Source organism: Cygnus olor, chromosome 5, assembly GCF_009769625.2.
Source record: "Cygnus olor isolate bCygOlo1 chromosome 5, bCygOlo1.pri.v2, whole genome shotgun sequence".
Classification (NCBI taxonomy): Eukaryota; Metazoa; Chordata; class Aves; order Anseriformes; family Anatidae; genus Cygnus; species Cygnus olor.
Window position 1 is genome coordinate 16,654,369 of NC_049173.1, and position 19,538 is coordinate 16,673,906.

At 37.9% G+C, this 19,538-nt stretch overlaps 1 protein-coding gene across 3 annotated transcripts; it reads right to left on the reverse strand.

Moving 5' to 3' along the window:
- Nucleotides 1-837: 837 nt before the first annotated feature.
- On the reverse strand, nucleotides 838-19,353 carry GOLGA5 (golgin A5). Of its 3 annotated transcripts, none has more exons than XM_040558812.1 (13): nucleotides 19,234-19,353; nucleotides 18,122-18,737; nucleotides 15,165-15,386; nucleotides 13,912-14,131; nucleotides 13,227-13,350; nucleotides 12,223-12,426; nucleotides 10,911-11,081; nucleotides 10,135-10,263; nucleotides 8,137-8,235; nucleotides 6,770-6,995; nucleotides 5,408-5,513; nucleotides 4,025-4,088; nucleotides 838-2,237 (listed from the first exon to the last, which is right to left on the reverse strand). In XM_040558812.1, the coding sequence occupies exons 2-13, from the start codon at nucleotides 18,684-18,686 to the stop codon at nucleotides 2,157-2,159; spliced, it is 2,211 nt and encodes a 736-aa protein (XP_040414746.1). In that variant the 5' UTR covers nucleotides 18,687-18,737; nucleotides 19,234-19,353; the 3' UTR covers nucleotides 838-2,156. The 3 variants fall into 3 exon arrangements, with proteins under 3 accessions (XP_040414746.1, XP_040414748.1, XP_040414747.1); XM_040558814.1 differs by having other exon boundaries at nucleotides 18,128-18,737; nucleotides 19,234-19,309; XM_040558813.1 differs by lacking the exon at nucleotides 19,234-19,353 and adding an exon at nucleotides 19,122-19,185.
- Between the last annotated feature and the right edge of the window lie 185 nt (nucleotides 19,354-19,538).

Sequence of the window (19,538 nt, forward strand, 5' to 3'; positions counted from 1 at the left end):
ACTTCCAGATTTCTTACAAGGTGAAAACATACCCATTCACAGTGTGACAAAAGTGCAACTTTTAAAAATCAAAATGTAACCAGGTACTCCCCTCAAAGAGCTGTGCCCCTCTTTCACAAATAGGAAAAACACAAATTAAAAAAAAAAAAATAAGTAAATAGATAGCAATGATGTCAACTGAAGTGGCAAAAAAAAAAAAAGTTAATTTCTGGGACAAGGAATAAAAACCAGAATCATCTTAGCAACATAGGCTTATGTGGGTCAAGAACACAAGGCTGATTCTACTCCACTAGAGGGAGGGAAAAAAAAAAAAGTATCAGTGGATTAGAAGATCTCCAACAAAAAATAGAAAAAAAATATGCAAGAGAGAAGCAGGAATAGCTGTGCAGTTGGTGTAATGCCAGCAAAGGTGAGGGGCTTATACCACCAAAAATGTTCTCCCCAAAATTGTCACAGTATATTGGAGTACCCAAAATGCTAAGATTCAGTGGTTTGGATGTTTTAGAGAAAAAAAAAAAAAAACCCACCCACCCAACCAAAAAAAACACATATAGAGAAGGTTTTACAGATGCCCATACCTGACCTCCTTCAGGTGCTAAGATTCAGTTGTTTGGATGTTTAAGAGTAAACAAAACAAAACCCAACCAACCAATCAAAAAAAACCAAACATATAGAGAACAAGGTTTTACAGATGCCCATATCTGACCTCCTTCTATAGCAGTCAGCTCTCCGCAGGGTTCAAGAATGGCTTGAGTATCAGAATTGAAAACAAAACTAACAACAGGAATTACGAAAAGTGCATCAAGTAACACAGAGGGTACAGAAACAGCTTTTTGAAAATGCTCTTTTATTATTTAATTCATCAAAACATTTCAGTTTTCTCTACTAGATCTGAATCAGAGCAGCAATAGCCATTTTTCCACTGTAACATTTCCATAGGAGACAGTATGACAGACTTCGTGCACAGGACCAAAGCTTAGCATGTTCAAGTCACATGAAGACTGAACTATATCCATTAGAGTAGGTGTGACAAATTGCTTTTAGTCATCTTTTCATTACTCAGCTTTGAGTACTACATAGGAAAAAAACTCTTAAGGAAAGAAAGTGACCTTGTATTATTGTGCTAGTGTATCAAGAATTCATAATTAAAAATGCCAGTCTAACAAGAGAACTATTACAGTAGATTTGGTTTGATTTTATGGGTTTTACTTAAGTCTTTGATGAGATGTATTTGATGAGATGTGTTTATTAGTACATTTGGTAAGTATTTAGACAATTATTTTTACATTATACAAAATCTGTCAGAGAAATAGTTTTAATTAGGTACCTAAAGTTTTAGAAAATAAATATTTCAGTGATTATAAGGTCTGATTAAGACACATAGTAATGAGAGGTATATAAGAAAATGCAGTTAAAATACATAAATTTCAAGAGGAAAAGGAAACACCATTATTTCTGAAGGATTTGAACCTTCCTTCTTGAAACCTCCATTTCTCTCTCTCCAATAAAGCTCTAGTACCAGCATTTAAATAGGCAACCCCACTATTCAGCTGATAGGGAAGATACATCTATTGCACTGAAGTACAAAGCTAAGAAGAATGTATAATATTTTATTTTTCAGCTTATTTACAAAAAGATATTGCACCAATCCATTGTTATTTTTTCAGTTTAACAGTTTCCTTAAAGAAAAGACTACTATTTACAAAGTTAAAAACAGAAGTGCAAAAGCAGACTGAAAGAAACCAGAAAGAAAGGTTTATTTAAATTGCTAAGTACAGTTTTTTACCTGACCATAGCCCATAACCAGCACTATCTAAAACAGTTTATTTATCTGTAACTTCAGCAATCCTTGCATTTCTCTGTAGGTGCAAACTTTATCTTTTACACTGACCATGAGAAGGTTTATGTAAAATGTAAAAGCTAAACTGAGCTTAACTTAATAGCTTTATTTCTTCAGGAAAGTGATGCTTTTTTAGGTAAATTGGAAAAGCTACATAGTATTATATGTGTATTTAAGAAGTAGTGATAAATCAGGCATGATCGTTTTCATTCTTCCTAAACACCATGAGAAAAAGTTTGCCAGTATTTCTGGACTGGTTATTCTAAATACACTGCCAGTCCAAATTACATAGCACAGCATATGGTCCTGTCTCGGTCTATCTGCCACTGGGACTGTCGTGATGCATTTCTGGGGTATAGGTAAGTAGAACAATCATTACCCACAGATGAAGCAATGCCTGCGAAAAGAGAAGAAAGCATTAACTTATCAGCACATACAATCATCATTTACAGCAACACTGTGAGCTAAAAGAAGCTATTTCTGTACAAATATTTTAAGTATTTTTCATACTATTTTTACTTGTAAAAAAATAATTCTTACTTGCACAATGAAATGCTGAGTCAGATTCCAAAGACACCATTCACACAAAGCTAAAGATTTTATACAAGCAGCAAAAATAAATCTATAGCAATCTAGGCGGCTTCTTTATGTCCTCTGCCTTCTCTTTCCATCCATGCCCCAGTAACTCCAGGTGTTCTCCGCAGTACCCAGCCTAGCCCACAGAAACCACATCGTGTGATCAGCCACAGCTCCTGTGCCAACTGACTGATACCGGACAGTGTAAAAACAGCTGAGTTCTCCTTTCCTTCCCCTTACTAAGGGCATTGTTTTGAGGTATTTTTATGAACATCGTAGAAATGTAAATTCTCATTCAAATTTTGTTGAAATTATACAGAATCATTGATTATCCTAAGTTAGAAGGGATCCACAAGGATCATCGAGTCCAACTCCTGGCTCCACCTAGGACCACTCAAAAATCAGACCATGTGTCTGAGAGCAGTGTCCAAATGTTTCTTGAAGCAATCATGGCACCAAGCTTGCCGGAGTTCTCTGGGGAACCTGGTCCAGTAACCAAATACAGTTGCTGGGGGTGTAACAAGAGAGATAACTGACAGTACCTAAGCCATATTTCCTTAAAAGAAAACAAATAAACAAAAACAAAACAAACAAACAAAAAACAAGACCTACGCATTAAAATTACAATAGTCATAGCCAAGGTTCCAGCTGAAAAAGGGTAATTGTCATTGATTGCCCAATAGAGGGCTCCTGTGCAACCATTACTGAGTAGCTTCGGCAGTAAAATTCTTCAGTGTTTTAGCACAAAGCATTTTATTCACATATTGGGAAGCCTAAGTCATGAAGAAAGAGAGAAGTCAGGAATTAAAGAGCCCTGTTCCTTACAGTACTTAGTAGGCTGGAAGAAACCATCGCAGGGGAAAACTGTCATTTCCTTTATTTATGTGACTCTGCTCTATTTCCTGAAACAGTGACAGTTGTTCTCAGAGACTCTGTTCAGAGAAATCATTGTGTGTTCTCAAGCAACGTAATTTCTTTCATTTCAAAGACTTGACTAATGAGTATTCTCAAGCAGGACAGATTGCACAAATACCTTACCACAGGTCACTTCAACTGACAGACATCTGCCCTCCAGTGGAAAACGAAGGAATTTCATTTTTATCAATTGCAGCTGACAATCTCACCTAATATGGACAAGCAGCTTTCTACTACTTGGTGAATTCTAGTAAAAACAACTTTACTTGCTACTTTTTCAGCTACTAGACAAGCATGATTATTAATTACTGAAAAAAAGTGGATGGGCAAATATTAAGAGCACCTACAACAGAAGTCAATTTCCTGATCTCAGTGTATACAGGTCACAATACTGTTTTGTATTTTAATTCTCACTCCATTTTTTACAGTCTTTTAAACGGTGGTCACATGAATGTCTTTAGAATTCTATTCCAAGAATTCACAGGAAAAACTGAAAACTGGCAAGCAACATGACTCCAGAATGCTGTTTTGTAAGTACTACTTAATAGTCTACTCAAAAAAAAAATACCAACATTGAGTTGTTAATTATACAGCCTTTTGCCTTTAAACATCAAATTTCAATTTCAGATGTACTATGTGAATAGGCTATAGAAAACTTACACTACATTCTCACTTTGAAGAAAACTTACTCACCATATAGATGATTACAAAGACTCTTGCTATGGGATAGCGTCTTAGAAAGATTCCCAGTCGAATGCTATAGAAGTGTAAGGGAGAAAAAAACATGTACAAGTTAGCACTGAGCAAAAAAAAATCCCGTTCCTCTCATTCTACTCACCACAAACTCAAATTACAGCCGATGTTATATACCTGTCTTTGTTTCCGACTTGAATTTTACTTCATGTATTCAAGACATTCAATGGAGTGAGAAAATTCAGAATTCAGACCACTAAACATACTTTTTTTTTTTGTCATATGATAGGCCCAGAATTTGTGAACAAAGCTAAGACTCAAGAAGTGATATAAGCATTTTAAACTCACAAATTTGTCAAATTTTGTTACTTGAGGAGCTTTCATGAATCTTTTTTTAAAAGACTGAAGCATCTAAAAACCTTGTTCTCATTTGTAAAATCTAACAGATCACCATTCTTGTATTTTATTAGATGAAAAGGACACAGGTTTTCAAAGTTTACTGCTACAACACTACAAAGTATACTGTACTAGATGTGCACTGTTGCTCAATAATGTTGCTTTTAAAAAAAACACATGCAGATACTGAAGTGATTATGATACTGCCAAATGAAGCTGAGTATTAAAACATCTCGGATAATAGGCTCCAATCAAGGAAATCCCAATATTCTTCACAATGAAGTTAGAGTACCATGAAAGCACAAAGGATTTCCTGTTAAGATATCTGAGGATTAAAAAGCACTACCTAAGTTTGTTTTCTACTGGTATTTGACTGAAGTTTTGGGGCAGACCTTTGCTGTGAATACTGATAATTAATCTAACTGCTGAGAAAACGGATCAAAGTAAGTCATTTGCTGGGTCCAGCATGATTTTTGTTTACTAGTTCTTTGAACAATTATCTTTCTTTTACGGTAAACAGCTGTACCAGGTCAGAACCCAGAATCCTGCCTTCTGCCTTCATCAGGATGCCTAAACAGAAGAAACTGACAGTCCCCAAGCATATATAACACTCCCTCACTAATACTCATACAGTGTTTATCCCAGACACAATCAAAACCTCTGAAAATGAAAAACGTGGGAGTTGGTAAAGAAAAAGGTTAATTTTTTTTGTATATAGTTTAATGATCCTCCTGTATCAAAACCTACAGGATACAAGAGCACGGTCTGAATAATTTACTATAGCTTGTAACATCCCAAGGGTATTTATATCCTTGGAAAGCGCAAGTGAACTAGGTCAATATTTAGTAATTTATACTGTACTCAGTACATTAGCGTCATTATTTTTTACTTTTACTGTGATAAAAGCAATTCAAAACAGAAGCTGTCACAGAAAACTGCAAAAGGACTCCAGTAATTACAAGATGTATTCCTTTAGCACACTCTTACCTAAACTGATCTATACTACTGGCAGCTTTGCGAACTCTCCCATACATTCCTGCCATGTTAGTATCCATGTCACTGAAAAGGACAGGAACATTACGCATACGAGCACCTATTTGAAGGAAAGAAAGCAAAACATCTCATTAAACTAAAACCAGCTAAGTTATTGTCTAAGTAAATAAATAGTTTACAACAAAGATACATAAAAATCAAAAACAGTGATTCATATGATTTGTTAGTGCCATTTTGATGGAGGCAAGGATGTGTGGCATGAGAGAAGGATTCCTGATAAACTTATGATCAAGTTAAGCATCTCTTCAATTCAGTACACTTAAAAATTTATTTTAGTTAATAAGATGGACAGCTTATCCCAGACACAATATTGATACCAAAAGCCTGGTATCTAACTCTATTAAGCAATAATAATTTTATTATTAGGTATATAAAATAACAGGTTTGATACTGTAAAGCTTTTTTTGCTTTTACTTCTCATACAGTAAAATTTTGACAGCATTTATGATACTAACTTGTATATTCCAAATATTTCTATTTTATTTATACTTCTACTAAGCATCAACTTTATTAAAAAAGGATTCTCAGATTAATTTTAATTGCATAAAGAAACTTACTGAAATTGCTTAGAAACAAACCAAAAGGAAATATACTTCAAATTTGCTAGTTCTCCTGACTTTCTTAAAGGTCTGTCTTTCACAAGCAAAGAAACAAAAGCCTAGATTGTCATTTTACACCTCTTAAAATTCATTCATTGCTTTTAAAGTCACTTATCATATATATATATATAAAATTTCAAACTGACTCTGAAAAGTAACATCTCAAAACCATGTATTGTCTGCTGAGGTTCTCCTATAGACAGGATGATTGCTACACAGTACAGATAAACCCACCTAAAAGCAGAACCCCCATATTTTAAGCTGCTTTTCAAGAAGAACAGAAAGAAAGGAGGAAATTCTTATCAGCTCTCAAAAGTTCTGTGTTAATGCTCACCTCCCAACACCTTTCTGAAAGGGAACAATACTTCCTGCTTCTAAGATTCCGTTTAAACCCACAAAGACAGATTTATTTGCACCTGTGACAGGATTTGTAAATAAGACGGTTCTAATAGTGTCACAGTACTGAGAATTAAATTGGCTTTATTAAGTTTACTTAACAGCACTTACAGACAAAAAGGAGGTTTTAATTTAACTATTTTTGGTACTGGCTGCTGCTAACAAGGTCTCTGCTATAAGCACCATTTTCGGATTATTTTTTTCCTTTATAAACTCAGACCTACAGGGAAAGACATTAGGAAATACAGAAGGCTGAACTGCAGAAAGGACAGAGTTTTAAATATTAGCATTCATTATTTACCTTCAGCACCATCAATTCCTGACATGTTAATGGAAGGTCCATTAGAACTACTGCCTTGGATAGCCTTCAGCTGTTGCTCAAGCCTTTCTAGTTGATAGACAAGTGAGTTTTTCTCCGTGCTCAGGCTCTCTAACATGGTCTGCTTCTGAATAAGTGTTTCTGTCAGCTGATGAAGTCGATTTTCTAGTTCAGTCTGACTACTACTACTTAGAGCCTTGTTTGTGAGCTAAAAAACAAAGCAAAGGAAAAAAAATCAGAACACGTTCAAAATCTGACAAACATGACATATTGCAAAACCCGTTTATTCGCTCCCATTTTAGACCTGAGCCATCATATACCATTAAGATGTAGCTTCAATTATGAGACAATGGAATTAGCAGGAGCCAGACGCAGTGAGATATCAAGAAATACAAGTGGAACGTAATGTACCAGGGCAGGTAGCAGGTATTCTTGAAACCAACATTATCAGAAGAATCATCTGCCAAAAGGCTCATGAACTTTGTATCACACTACACAAGTTTCCAAATCTTCTGACACTAACTGTACAGCTGACCATAGCTGACCCTAGGTTATCAGCTTCTTTAAATATTGGCTTTTTATTATGCTAAGATAATTTACACAAAATAAGGGTGATGCCTTCATGCTGTCCAAAGAGGCTGATGATGGTTGACGCTATCAGAAGGTTCCAAAAGGGATTAGACTGATTTAAGGAAAAGAGTTCCACAAACATACTGGCAGAAATTAGCAGGGACTTAAAACTCTAACATGTCTAAACTGCAGATGATGAAGGAGCACAAGGGAGTGAAGAAAGTGGCCAGGCTCACACTCTGTCCTCATTATCACTGTCTGAGATTGAACAGTAGGCTAGACAGGTAACTAGTCTGAAGGACACCTTTGTTCCTATGGGAATAATAAATAAATAATAAACATAAATAAAAATAAAAATAAACAAAAATAAATAAATAAATAAATAAATAATAAACACATCCTGAAGGACACATGTTCCTATGCCCAATTAAAAGGATCCCTGCAGAAACAGTGATGACCCAATCAAACACCAACGACTTTTTAGTTTTCAGAAAAAGAGTGTTGAACCAGCACCACCCCAACAGGTCTAGTTGGGTCACAGATGATTTTTTTTCCTCTGAAGACAAAAGCACACGTAAGTATAAAATTACGTTATTTACTACTTTGTGGTTGCCTTCCTGTACTCTCTCCACTTAAAGCTCTACTCTGTATTGCAAACAAGTACACACTAACTCATTACTAGAGATTTTGTCTTTTGTGCAGTTTAAGCAAATTAATAGGTTTCAACCCCAATTTCATAAGTAAAGCTAATAAAGTTATTTTCTATACAAACAAAGTACCTGATTTCTGAGCTTCTGAATTTCTTCCTCTCTGTCTTTTATTCTGCTTTGCAAAGTGTTTTTTGTTCGATACAATTCCTCCTCAGTATAATGGAGTTCCTATGAAATGGATAACAAAGATTTTTTTCATACACGTGTACTTTGAGAGACGTTCTCTTATCAAGGGTTTCACAGTAGAACACAAGTAGGCAATATACTGCAATCAAATCTAAACTGAAATTTAATATAATTTAAAAGTTTCTGTCTAGCACTGGGAAAAAAACAAGAGCTGAGTATGAAGACAGAACTTAAAGACTATCAAATTCCTTTGTGAAGACTGACCTAACAAATACTAGTCCAGACTAGTCCATAAGATTTCACTAGGAACATGATTTCTCTTCCTTATATTCTGTTTATTATATTGCTGTCTTTAAATGATACCATATAACTTAAAGAATTAGCAAATACTTTGGGCGAATCTGTATTCCTAAAACAAACCCATCAATTGAAGATATATATATATACATATATATATATATTTTTTTTTAAGTTAAAAAATCAAAATCTTGGCATATCTATCTATACCCGTGTACAACACAGATCTTCCTTAAAAGTTTAGGATAAATGAATGTAATACAGGGAAATGGGAAGGAACATTAGCAAGGGGACAAGTTACTGAACAGCAAAACTAACTGTAAGTTTTGTTTCTTTGAGGATTTAGTGGCTGTTTTAACTCCTAGTTAAAGACCTACCATACTTATCTTTTAATTTAGGACAGCCTTCAAATCACTGTACCACTTCAGCTATCAGCTGCTACAGAAAACAGATAATCGTATATCTGATGGTTTGAAGGAAAAACATAAGAAATAACCTTGACTTATTTTCCATCTTCAGTCTCAGAAACCTTACAGCAAGTTAAAGCAACTCCCAGATAGAACAGACCACAATTCTATTAAGTTATCAACGCACAATTACCTTAAAAGCACATGTACCTGTATGTCATCAAAAGGAATACTTCATTTTCTGTAATAACTGACTATGCCTTTAAAAAAAAAAAAGTCTTCACCTCACTTTTTCTATACATAGTATTGACTTAAAATATACCCCTCAGAATGGCAGGAGTAACGTAATACAAACTACCATCTGCTTTGATATAATAAACATCGGCTATGCATCAAGAGCAGACCTCGACTTCGGCCTTTTAATTAGTTCAGGCTGCTATCATCTCATTAAAATGTAATTTCTGCAAGGACAGATAATCCTGTAAGATAAATTGTTCCTAGCAGATACAGTGTACTCTTCTGCTTTCCTCATTATTAATTCTCTTTACATGAGCTTTTTTTTTTGAAACAGAAATTTTAATAGGGTGCAAAGCATTGGTCCAATTTCTACTGAATATTTAGTTTAAAATATGAGTTTGCCTTTTTCCGCCTCTTTCTAGCATAAAACTGCTTAAAAAGATGACAAGATCTGACAAAATTCACTAGTACCATTTTACCAGCTATTTGTCTTATACAGCAGTTTGAAAGTAACAAACTTTAGCTTCAGAACTGAGTAATGAGTAGATTAAAAAGACTTATGAATTTGGTATTACAACAACACTGTTTGAAGAGCTAAATCTTACGTAGAAATTGGGCACAGGAAGTCCTATCATAACCACTTTTAGTATTTAAATTTCTTGATATAAATAACAGTTACACATCCTACTATATCCCCATTGTAGAATTGTTCCCCTGCTGAATAAAATTTAAGGTCACGATCAATTTTATGCACTCTCCACGGTCATATTTATTCTTTAATACATCAGTGAGATCTCCATTTATCAGGAGTACTGCTTCTTACTGGTTGCACTGTGGCCTAGTGACACTCATTAAACATAAGGGGATTTCTTTGGAATGCAGGAAGAAAAAATAATCTAAATACCATATAAGCTACTCTCTCATTAAGCTGAATGTTCTACCGATGACACCGAATGGAGCCAAAATAAGACAGACCAATCAGCTTTCAAGAATTCCTTACCTGTTTTTGCCGTTCTAGTTCAGCTTCTGCCTCTTGCTTGGCCATTTTATGTGCTGCTATTTGCTCTTGTAGGTCTTGAAGCTGCTCCCTCACTGACTCAGCTTCACTCACCTGCTGAGTCTCCATATCCTGAAATTAACAGAACGTTCCCATTTCACTAACATTCAAACAATACTGCAATCCGTCATAGGTAACAGCAGAAAGTTTTATCTTCAATATTCCTTCCAAGTACAACGAACGTGATGGTGAATGAAATAAGTGACATTCACTCATTCTATACAGAATATTTTTATTACAATAGAAATAAGATATATGCATTTTGTAAACATGAGAAGCATCCAAGTGACTTTTTCCCTTCTACTGTCTAGCGGCTACAAGTGTGTAAAGTAGGCTGGCACGCAGCTGCTGGGTTGAGCCAATTACGCCCCAGACGACTCAGATTACCTATATCCTTTTCTGCAAGGGTTACTAATCCTTGAAGCAACTGTAGTCTCTACAGAAGTCACCAGGCTTGTTTGGAAAGAAATGCTTACCTCAAAAGGAGCGCGTAATAGTGAGGAAAGAAAGAATGGTAGCTGTAATACTCCTCCCACCACCAGGAGTGAGAGAACATGGGAAGAAATTGGGTATCTATAGGTATTTGCCCCACATTGAGAAAAAGTTGGCTTGTTTTAATACTAGGTCAAGTAAACATTAGAAGCAACAGCCCTAAAGTACACAAGAACACAGTCCTTTGTACATGGTTAACTACACAGACGTGTAATAATCACAGCTACCTGCAGCTCTGTTCTCATCTGCTGTATTTGTCCCATTAGCTTCTGTATTTCTTCTCTCTGAGTGTCACGCTCATGTCTCAGTTCCTCCAGTTCCACTGTGCTTGCAGTATGGCTATCCATACCTTCAATACCAGAGCCTTCTTTTAGGCTGTTTATCAACTTTTCTTTGGACTGAAATAATAAATCAATATATTATTGACGGCAATATTTAACAGTGCTCAAAAACAACTTGTCAAAACGGCTTTGCTCTAAAACTTGTATGTAGATGTACAGCAAACGAACTGCTTTATCTGTTCTTTTAGCCAGGTTACTAATGACCCTACAGATTTTTAAATGGAAAATGCTTCTCTACTGATATTTTTTCTGATTTCCTGTATGCCGTTAGACTGGATTTACTGAAAGTCTGTGTTATCTAAAGGAGAGTGCCGTTTTTCTTTTTAGAAGTGCCTGGATTGTTAAACACGTCACAGATAAAAATTCTGCCTTTCCAGGCAACACAAGAAAGTAGACTGACATTACAGGCAAAGCTTCAGTCTATCCTTTCTCCTGCCAACAAAGCCAAGTAAGAACCAAAACCAGCAATAACTCTTCTGGGAAACAAAATTAACCTTTTTATTCAGAATCAACCTAACATTAGCTTGACATTGATTCCCGATCTCATGCTTCTTGTATTCATCACGATGATTTGAATGCTGTCCTCAGATATCAGACTAAATTCATTATTCTAAAATAGAATTTATCTTTAATGTTTTGCTAACTTCCATAAACAAAACTCAAATTAGCCGAGTTTGGTTTTTCTAACTTTGATAAGTAGTAATGCACAAAATATGTAATTTTGCCATTGTTTATATAGTGCAACCTTTGAGTATATATAAAAATATTTTCTTTGATTTACACATAAGTGTCCATGACATGCTATGCTTCAGCCTCAAGCAGAATAGAGCAATTTTCTTGACACAAGAACACAGGGTGTGGAACAAATTGTAGGTTACATCTATGTATCTATCTGCCTAAGATCAGGCTCTTGGATGAGGAATACATTGACAGCTGTTGCACAATAAGTGCAATGGTTCACTTGGATATTTCTTTAAGTTCAGGACCCAAACTTCCATTTTAATTATGAATCCCAACCAGTAAACTTGAATTTTAGAGATACAAAATGCAGTTTGGTAGCTGTCCTGTACAGGTATCATATACCCCAAAGTAAATTACAGATTACATGGAAAAAAACACAGATTGAATTACTTGAGGCATAACACATTAAAAAGTTAGGTGTACAAGTCAAATTGGATTTCTTTAAAGAAATGCTTACTTGGAGTATGCGAGTCGCTTTTTGTTTGTAGTCTGCCAGCTCCTGTTTTGCAGATTCTAGGTGATTTTTAGTTACTTTGACTTGCTGCTGAAGCTCATCAGCTCGCCTTTTTTCATCTAAAAACTTTCTTTCAGCTTCAGTTATCCCTTCTGCCAATTTCTGACGTTCTGCTTCCATTTTACTTAAACGCGCCGCAAACTCATTCTATTAGCAATAAAGAAACAATACGTTGTGTTTAAACACAATCTCAGCTTTAACCTAGAAAGCAAGAAATAAAAGTTTAAAAGCAACTACACTTGAAAGAACACCTCACATCGACTGCCTCCAACTTAGAGATGCATTAGTGCTATGTCAAAGAAATCCTGCCAGCTTAAGGAAGTGGCAAATGAGAACAGTAAAATAAATTTCTTTCCCACATCAGAAGTGGGTCTTATGGTTTACATACACTTGGTAAACAAAAAGCAAGGTCTTCGTGAAAAAAATGTTATCAAATTTCAACTGCCATATTTTGATGTAGTTTAAAAAAAAAGAACACCAATAAGGATTTTCATAGATGTTATTATGTATAATAAAGGCCAAGCTAAATGTGGAACGCACAGTCTCTAGCAACATGAACTACCACATTTACCATAGCAGTGATCGCTCAGCCTAATATTCTTAAGATTACATGCTAAAATTGTGGGAGACAGTGGGTGGGGACACAACCCACACATAGAAAATTAAATTGATTACAGATTTGGTTTTAAAATATGTTTTTACATCAAAGGTAACATTAAAAAAAATCAGCATCAATTTTCAAAAACTTTTAATCATAAAGCTTTCAAAGTAACATAGAAATTAAACTATCATCATAAGGATGCTTAGTGCAGTAGAAGACACATCTTTCCGAGCGCTTAGTACCCTGAGCAGGAAATACAGTCAAGGGGAAAAGACAGTAGTAAGAACCTCACAGATTTGATCTCAAAAGGAGAGTCTGAAACTCTTCTTTAATCTTCCCATCTAACCTGCATTTGCTTGTAACTTTCTTGCTCTCGCTTCAGTGCAGAGTCTGCATCACGTAACCTGTCCTGAAGGGTTTGAAGGGCTTGATTTTGCAGACTGCTCCCTTCACTGTGGTCTTGTATTATCCTGAAAGCAATATACATATTAGGTGAGAAATAAGAAATCTAGTACGATTTTAAGGGAGAAATATGACTACCTCGTTTTAAGACCAATCTTGAAAATTTACATGGCAAATTACTGAACACAGGTGGCTACAGTTGTGAGGTGTGGAGCCAGTAACTCATGCAGTTCCTCCCTGACCTATATTCTGGAGCATCCAGGGGGCAGACTCATATGCCAGTAATGACATAAGTCAAAAAGTCTTTATATGTGTGGATATGCAATTGTATTTTTCAAGATAAACATTTCTTGAGATCTTTAGCTTCAGGCCTGTGACATAAATGTGAATACGTTACACAAAATGTATTTCAGCGATGAGGTGGCAATTGCTCTTATTTAATATTCATTTACCCAGTTTCCACTGCCAGCTATGATGTAACGGGCTTAACGTAGACGTTCATATTTCAAAACTTGATGCAATCTGCCCACATTAGTTTATTCATTTTTATTCTTAAAGAGACTAATCTACCTTGAATTTTGAAGCTTACTACTATTTGCAAAGTCATGAAGTCTGAAATTATGCCGTACCGTGATTTTTCACTCTGCAGTGCTTCCAAAGCTTCCGTACGAGAACTTAAAAGCTGGTCAGCTTCTTGCAACCGTACTTTCAGCACAGCTAGCTGGGAATCCTTGGCACCAACAGCTTCTGTCAGATCATCAACTCGAGCTCGAAGTTCTCTAACCATCCTGTCACTCTTCGAATGATCAACATTCCACTTCTCTACTCTTTCCCGGGATTTGTTCAATTCTACAAAGTAAAACATTTTTTTTTAAGTTTTTACAAATAGAGAATTCCAAGTGTAAGTGGCCAGGATGCACGTCAGTAATACTGAAACTTTGTGAGCTACCAAGACATAACAAATGCCAGACTCCGGCTGTCAGACCCATAACCATTTGCACACGATCTCCAAACTGGCATCTTCATTCTGACAACATTACCTGCCTCATCCTTTACAATAAACTACTGTTGAATAGCTCTGTTTGTGTGAGCAAACCTTTGGAAACCTCTGCATAAAGCATCTAGTTCAACTCGATATGACAGTAAGATCAACCTAAAATACAGTCAGTGGAAAAATGCATCAGTGTTAAAATAACACTTGAATACTCACCTAGACTTTTGTTTTTAATCAAAGATTACATGTTAAGCTTCAATGGAGACAAAAGCTCTCTGGCTCATACAGTTACTTCAGAAAAAAAACAACAGTCCCTCTGTCATGTGCCTAACTGTAGCAGTTTGACAAACATTTTATTACTTAAGTGCTTTTATATTCATTTGTTATATTTGCCACTTCATGTGGCTTTGAAAAAGCTAGTAAAATCATACAAAAATATTAAATCTGATATTTTAATGTCAATTTATAGGCATTAGAGATCATAGCTTACAGCCAGAAAGTAGTCAGGTTTCAAGTACTTAAAGGAATTTACCCATAACTATTTTGCCAGGAATTTTAAAAGGCAGGAAGAATATTTTAATAATGTTAACATCTGTTAACGTTGTTTTAAGAAGGTGTAAGTTTTGAAACTAACTCAATTACATCATTTTAGTCAATACTTGTGTTATTTTTGTAGTTGAACAAGACTCTTCGTTTCTCCCAGTTCATTATTCTGAAATCCAGGAATCATTTTACTCAGTCAGTCATACATACTAATTTAACTAGGAAGACTTTATTATAGTTATAAAACACTAACACAGTAATCATTTTCAGCACTAACACAGCATGATTTTCTAATTTACTAGCATTTTAACTATATCATATAGCTTAGTTTCTGAACTACAGTACCTTCTTGTGTTTCTTTGGACCTCTGAATTAATGACGCCATTTCTTGATTTAAAGACTGAACTTCATTCCGCAACAGCTGATTCTCCAGGCGAAGATTGGATAGCTCGTGTGATTTGAAATCATCATTAGCTGTAAGGCTAGGACTAGCTACTGCGCTTAGTGACGAATCCTTCACGCCATCCACTTGTGCTCCCAGACCAGAATCTGAACTGTCTGGAGTTTCTGTACAGAGACAGACAAGTTAGAACTGAATGTATTTGGAGATCACCTTGATACAAACAGTAATTTCATGTTATGCACCGGTGGTTAAATGCATTTAATCTAAAAAAAAAAAAAAAATAATCAAAATAGCTTATATTGAAATGGAACATGGCATTGCTTCTCCGCATGGACTTGCACACAACAGATAATGATACAGTACATAGGCATCATGCAGCAATTTTGCTAATCCAGCAAGACAAAAGTCATTAAATTTCTCCTCAGGATTCTAAGATATTAACACTTTTTCGTGACTATGCTGCCCAGAGATGTCCTCAGAAGCTGAGAGAGTAACAGAAGATATTAAAAGTACTAAAAATTGCAGTAGTTGCTATGTATAAGTTCATCTGGTCTTCCATTACGAGTTTGATTTTGCAGACACTGATTTTATTTTCAAAAATCTGTCCAGATGGCCGTACTTTATCATTTTGGTGTCAAACCTAACTACGTAATTCAGCCACGCAGCTACACGTTTTAGTTGCTTTTATGTAAAAAAGCATTTTAAGAATCACTTCAGTCAAAACATCATCTTACTGACAATTCTGCTTTTTAAAAGTACTTTTACCATGAGAAATAGCTGCAGTGACTCAAAGCAGAAGTGTAACCTTTCCTCGCTCTAATGGGAAAATGCAAGGTAGATAATACTCTGCCAAACTGTTAAAAGCTTTCTGCCAACAGAAACTAATTCTCTCGATTATGGAAACCGCAATACAGATTCTTACTTTTTTTAATCTTAGAACCGCAAGGGGAACAGTAAGGGAATTCCTGGCAGCTGTCTGAAGAATCCCCTGCGAGGACGGGGCAAGCTACAGCCCTTCCCCAGCATGCACAAACACACCCAGGGCACTGCTTCCAGCTGTCTGCACGCTGGAATCGAGACTAAAATTAGTACAGCCGCTCTGACAGCCTTGATTTCAATGCGCAAACAGCTGGAAGCTTTGCACCAGTGTTAAGATAAGACAGCACATCACGCAAGGAGCAAACAAGCAGGTGATCCAAAACCACGACTTCTGAATTCAGTATGTCCCAGACAGGTAACGTGAAAATCCACAGGGAAAGACTGCAACAAATTCAACACAAGACTGCAGTTTAGCTGCCACCGCGTTATTTATCTCACTCTGTGATTCCAGCCAACCTGCTCCACCTTTCTGGCTACCACTGCAACAGGCCGCATCACCCGGTGCCCAGGGAGCTGGGACAGACTGTTAATGCTGAGCAACGTACCAGCAAGTAGCTGCAGTGACAGCGAAATTCGTTCCACGTTTTCTCAAATCTCTTTCCTACTTAAATGGTTCTACGAAATGTTGTTTCCTTCCTTTCAATTCATTCACACAACTTCCAAATTATCAGACAATCTATCTTTATTCCTTCGTCTGGAAAGCTCAAGAGATTAATGAAGCTAATAAAGCAAGAAATTAGCCATTTATAGCACATACTGAATTGCATCCAGGGCAATGTACAAACTTTAGCATTAATTGTTTTTGTCTACAGCTAACGGACCATAATCTATTTCAACAACCGTTAAACAGGCTATCTAAACGCAGCATCTATGCGGTTGACTTTGAAGCTAGTGTTCTCCAACTCCATTTATTAATTGCATGCTTCCTCACTTGGCAGCCTCAAGATGCAAAACTCCACTCAAAAATCCTCAGAAGAAACCTCAAGGGACCACACCGAGCAAAACAAGCATACTCCCTGAGCATCAAGTACCAACATAGAGTATGCCATGTTATTGTTTCACATATATGACTATTAAGCCTTACTGAAAAGTTACAGACCCAGAAATACAAAACAGTCACATCTTTGGAAATGACCCCTTTTTACATCTCTACATCTTCCACTCTTAAGCATGCTTACTACAGTTAAGCCAAAAACCAGCACTTACAGTGCTTCACATGCTCCAAGTTCTGCAGAAATAATATTCTAACTACGTAATTAAGGAATACAATCCTTTGCTTCAATTTTATAGAAGAAACAACAGCAAGGATATAGATTGGAGATAAAGAACATGAGTTCCTGACACTTTCCAGCTGCATTCTCCTTAGCAGAGACTTGAGAATAGCCCCAGGTTTTGACCATCTGGCCTGGAAGCTATTTCAGGCTCTGGATACAGACTGCAGTAACAAACTACTTCTGGCAAACCCAAAGGCCTCATCCATCTCACTCTCAAGCCGGTAGCTCTACAACAGCCTATCCACATCCAACTTCCCACTCTGCAGGCCACGTAAGTTTGACAGCTCACCCCTTCACCAGAAGGGAGAAAACCTCACGTTACCCAAGGTGGGGCACTGGGCAACATCCAGCTCCATCTACCAGCTGTGGTGAAAGTCACCGCCTCGCTTACACGGCATCACCAGGTAAGAGCCCCTGGGCGATGGAACAAACACAGCAGCACCAGAACCTACGCTTCTAAGTGGGGACGCACGGGAGCTGATGCAAGGTCAGCCCACAGCTCGGGGAGGTCGAGGTGAGCAGCAGCAGTGAGGTGTATCGAGAACACACAGGATTTACGTGTTACCTACAGAGCTTGCCAAATTAGCGTGATAATCTCAGTGATGAAAATGTTAAGGGCCCTGCTGAACTCCACACATTTGACATACTACTGCCGCTAAATGTTTCAAGTGCCAGCAAATCCGTTACCTAGCCTTACCCAACACTGTGGGATTTAAACATGTCTAGGTTCAGTATTATTAAACTACCATTGCCTTGGCTCCTGGTGGAATTATCTTCAGTAGTTTTTCCACTCTGCGTGCTAGTAGACACAGAACTAATGCTTGAAGTCCGAGAGTGATTTTGAGTAACAGGTGCCTTGCTCTTCTCTTTTTTAGAGTCCATCCTTCCATTAGGCTCTTTCTCAGAACTGTTGAGAAAATCAAATAACAACTCATCATCAGGTTCAGACTTTTTTCTCCTCACAAAATGTGAGGAAGCTCTGGGTGTGGAAACGCTTTCTGCAGGAGAAGCAACTTCCGAAGATGTCCTACGTGCTGGCTTCACATTTGCTGTTCCTGCTAGGATTGCAGCCTTTTGGTGTTTAATATTATCAGCTGCTGAGGAAATGTAGGCTGCTTTGGATGACGTCTGGTACTTCAGCTCTCCCGTATGCTGGCGCAGTTCAGAATACTCATTGGCAGAGTCCAAATTCTTGTGATCATAAACTGCACTGCTTGCTGTGTCCTTTTTGCTCAGAGCCGACGCAGCACCTTGGTCGACCCTGTTGAGGAGATCCTCTGCCTTTCCAGCAAGATCGACCAGCCAGGACATGATTGATGTCTGTCAATGACCTCTACAAAATTAAAATTTCAGGAACATGAGCTGCAAAAGACACAGAAAAATCAGACAGGTGTTGATAAAACAGGATGTATGAGCTACCTGAAAAAATGCTGTATTCATGTGTTACAGCTGTAATTATGCTAATACTTTTGTCCTGCTAGCTTCATATTTTGGTGTTTTGATAACGAATGGACATAAATCAGTTTCTGAGCACAATGCACAAAACCTAGACTTTACCATCATCCTAGCACCATGTTCCTAGCACCAGCAGCTGCCAGGGAGCACCCAGCTTGTTAGCCAATCCGAAGCAACAACACAGAACAAAGCCCGCTGGCACCTGACAGAACCCAAACCCGGGGGGAGGTCAAAAAGCGGCCAGACGCTTACCACAGGCACAGGCACACACAGACAAACCCCATTCCTTACAAGCCTGGCCTGCAGGTTTCGGTGTGAGGCCCAGAGGGAGGCACTCCCGCCCCCAGCCCGCGCAGCCCGCGGCACCAGACGCCCCTCACGGCCCCCCCAGCCCCCGACCCACCGGAGCAGGCCGCGGTCCGGGCACCGCCGACCCCTTCCGGTAGACGTGGCCGCCTTCCGGGCCGCCCCCCCCCCTCCGCGCACGCGCAGGAGGCGTTGACAAGCCCCGCCCACACGCGGGCCGAGGGGCGGGACGAGAGCGCCCTTGCCCCGCCCACAGTAACGGCCCGCCCCCGCGGGGTGACGTCACCGGCCCTGAGGGAACGGTCCCCGCCCCCGGGGGAGCGCGGGCTGCGTGCGGTGCGGCGCTGAGGGGGCAGGGGGAGCCCCAGCCCCGCCGTGCTCCGCATGGCCGGGGGGGGCTGG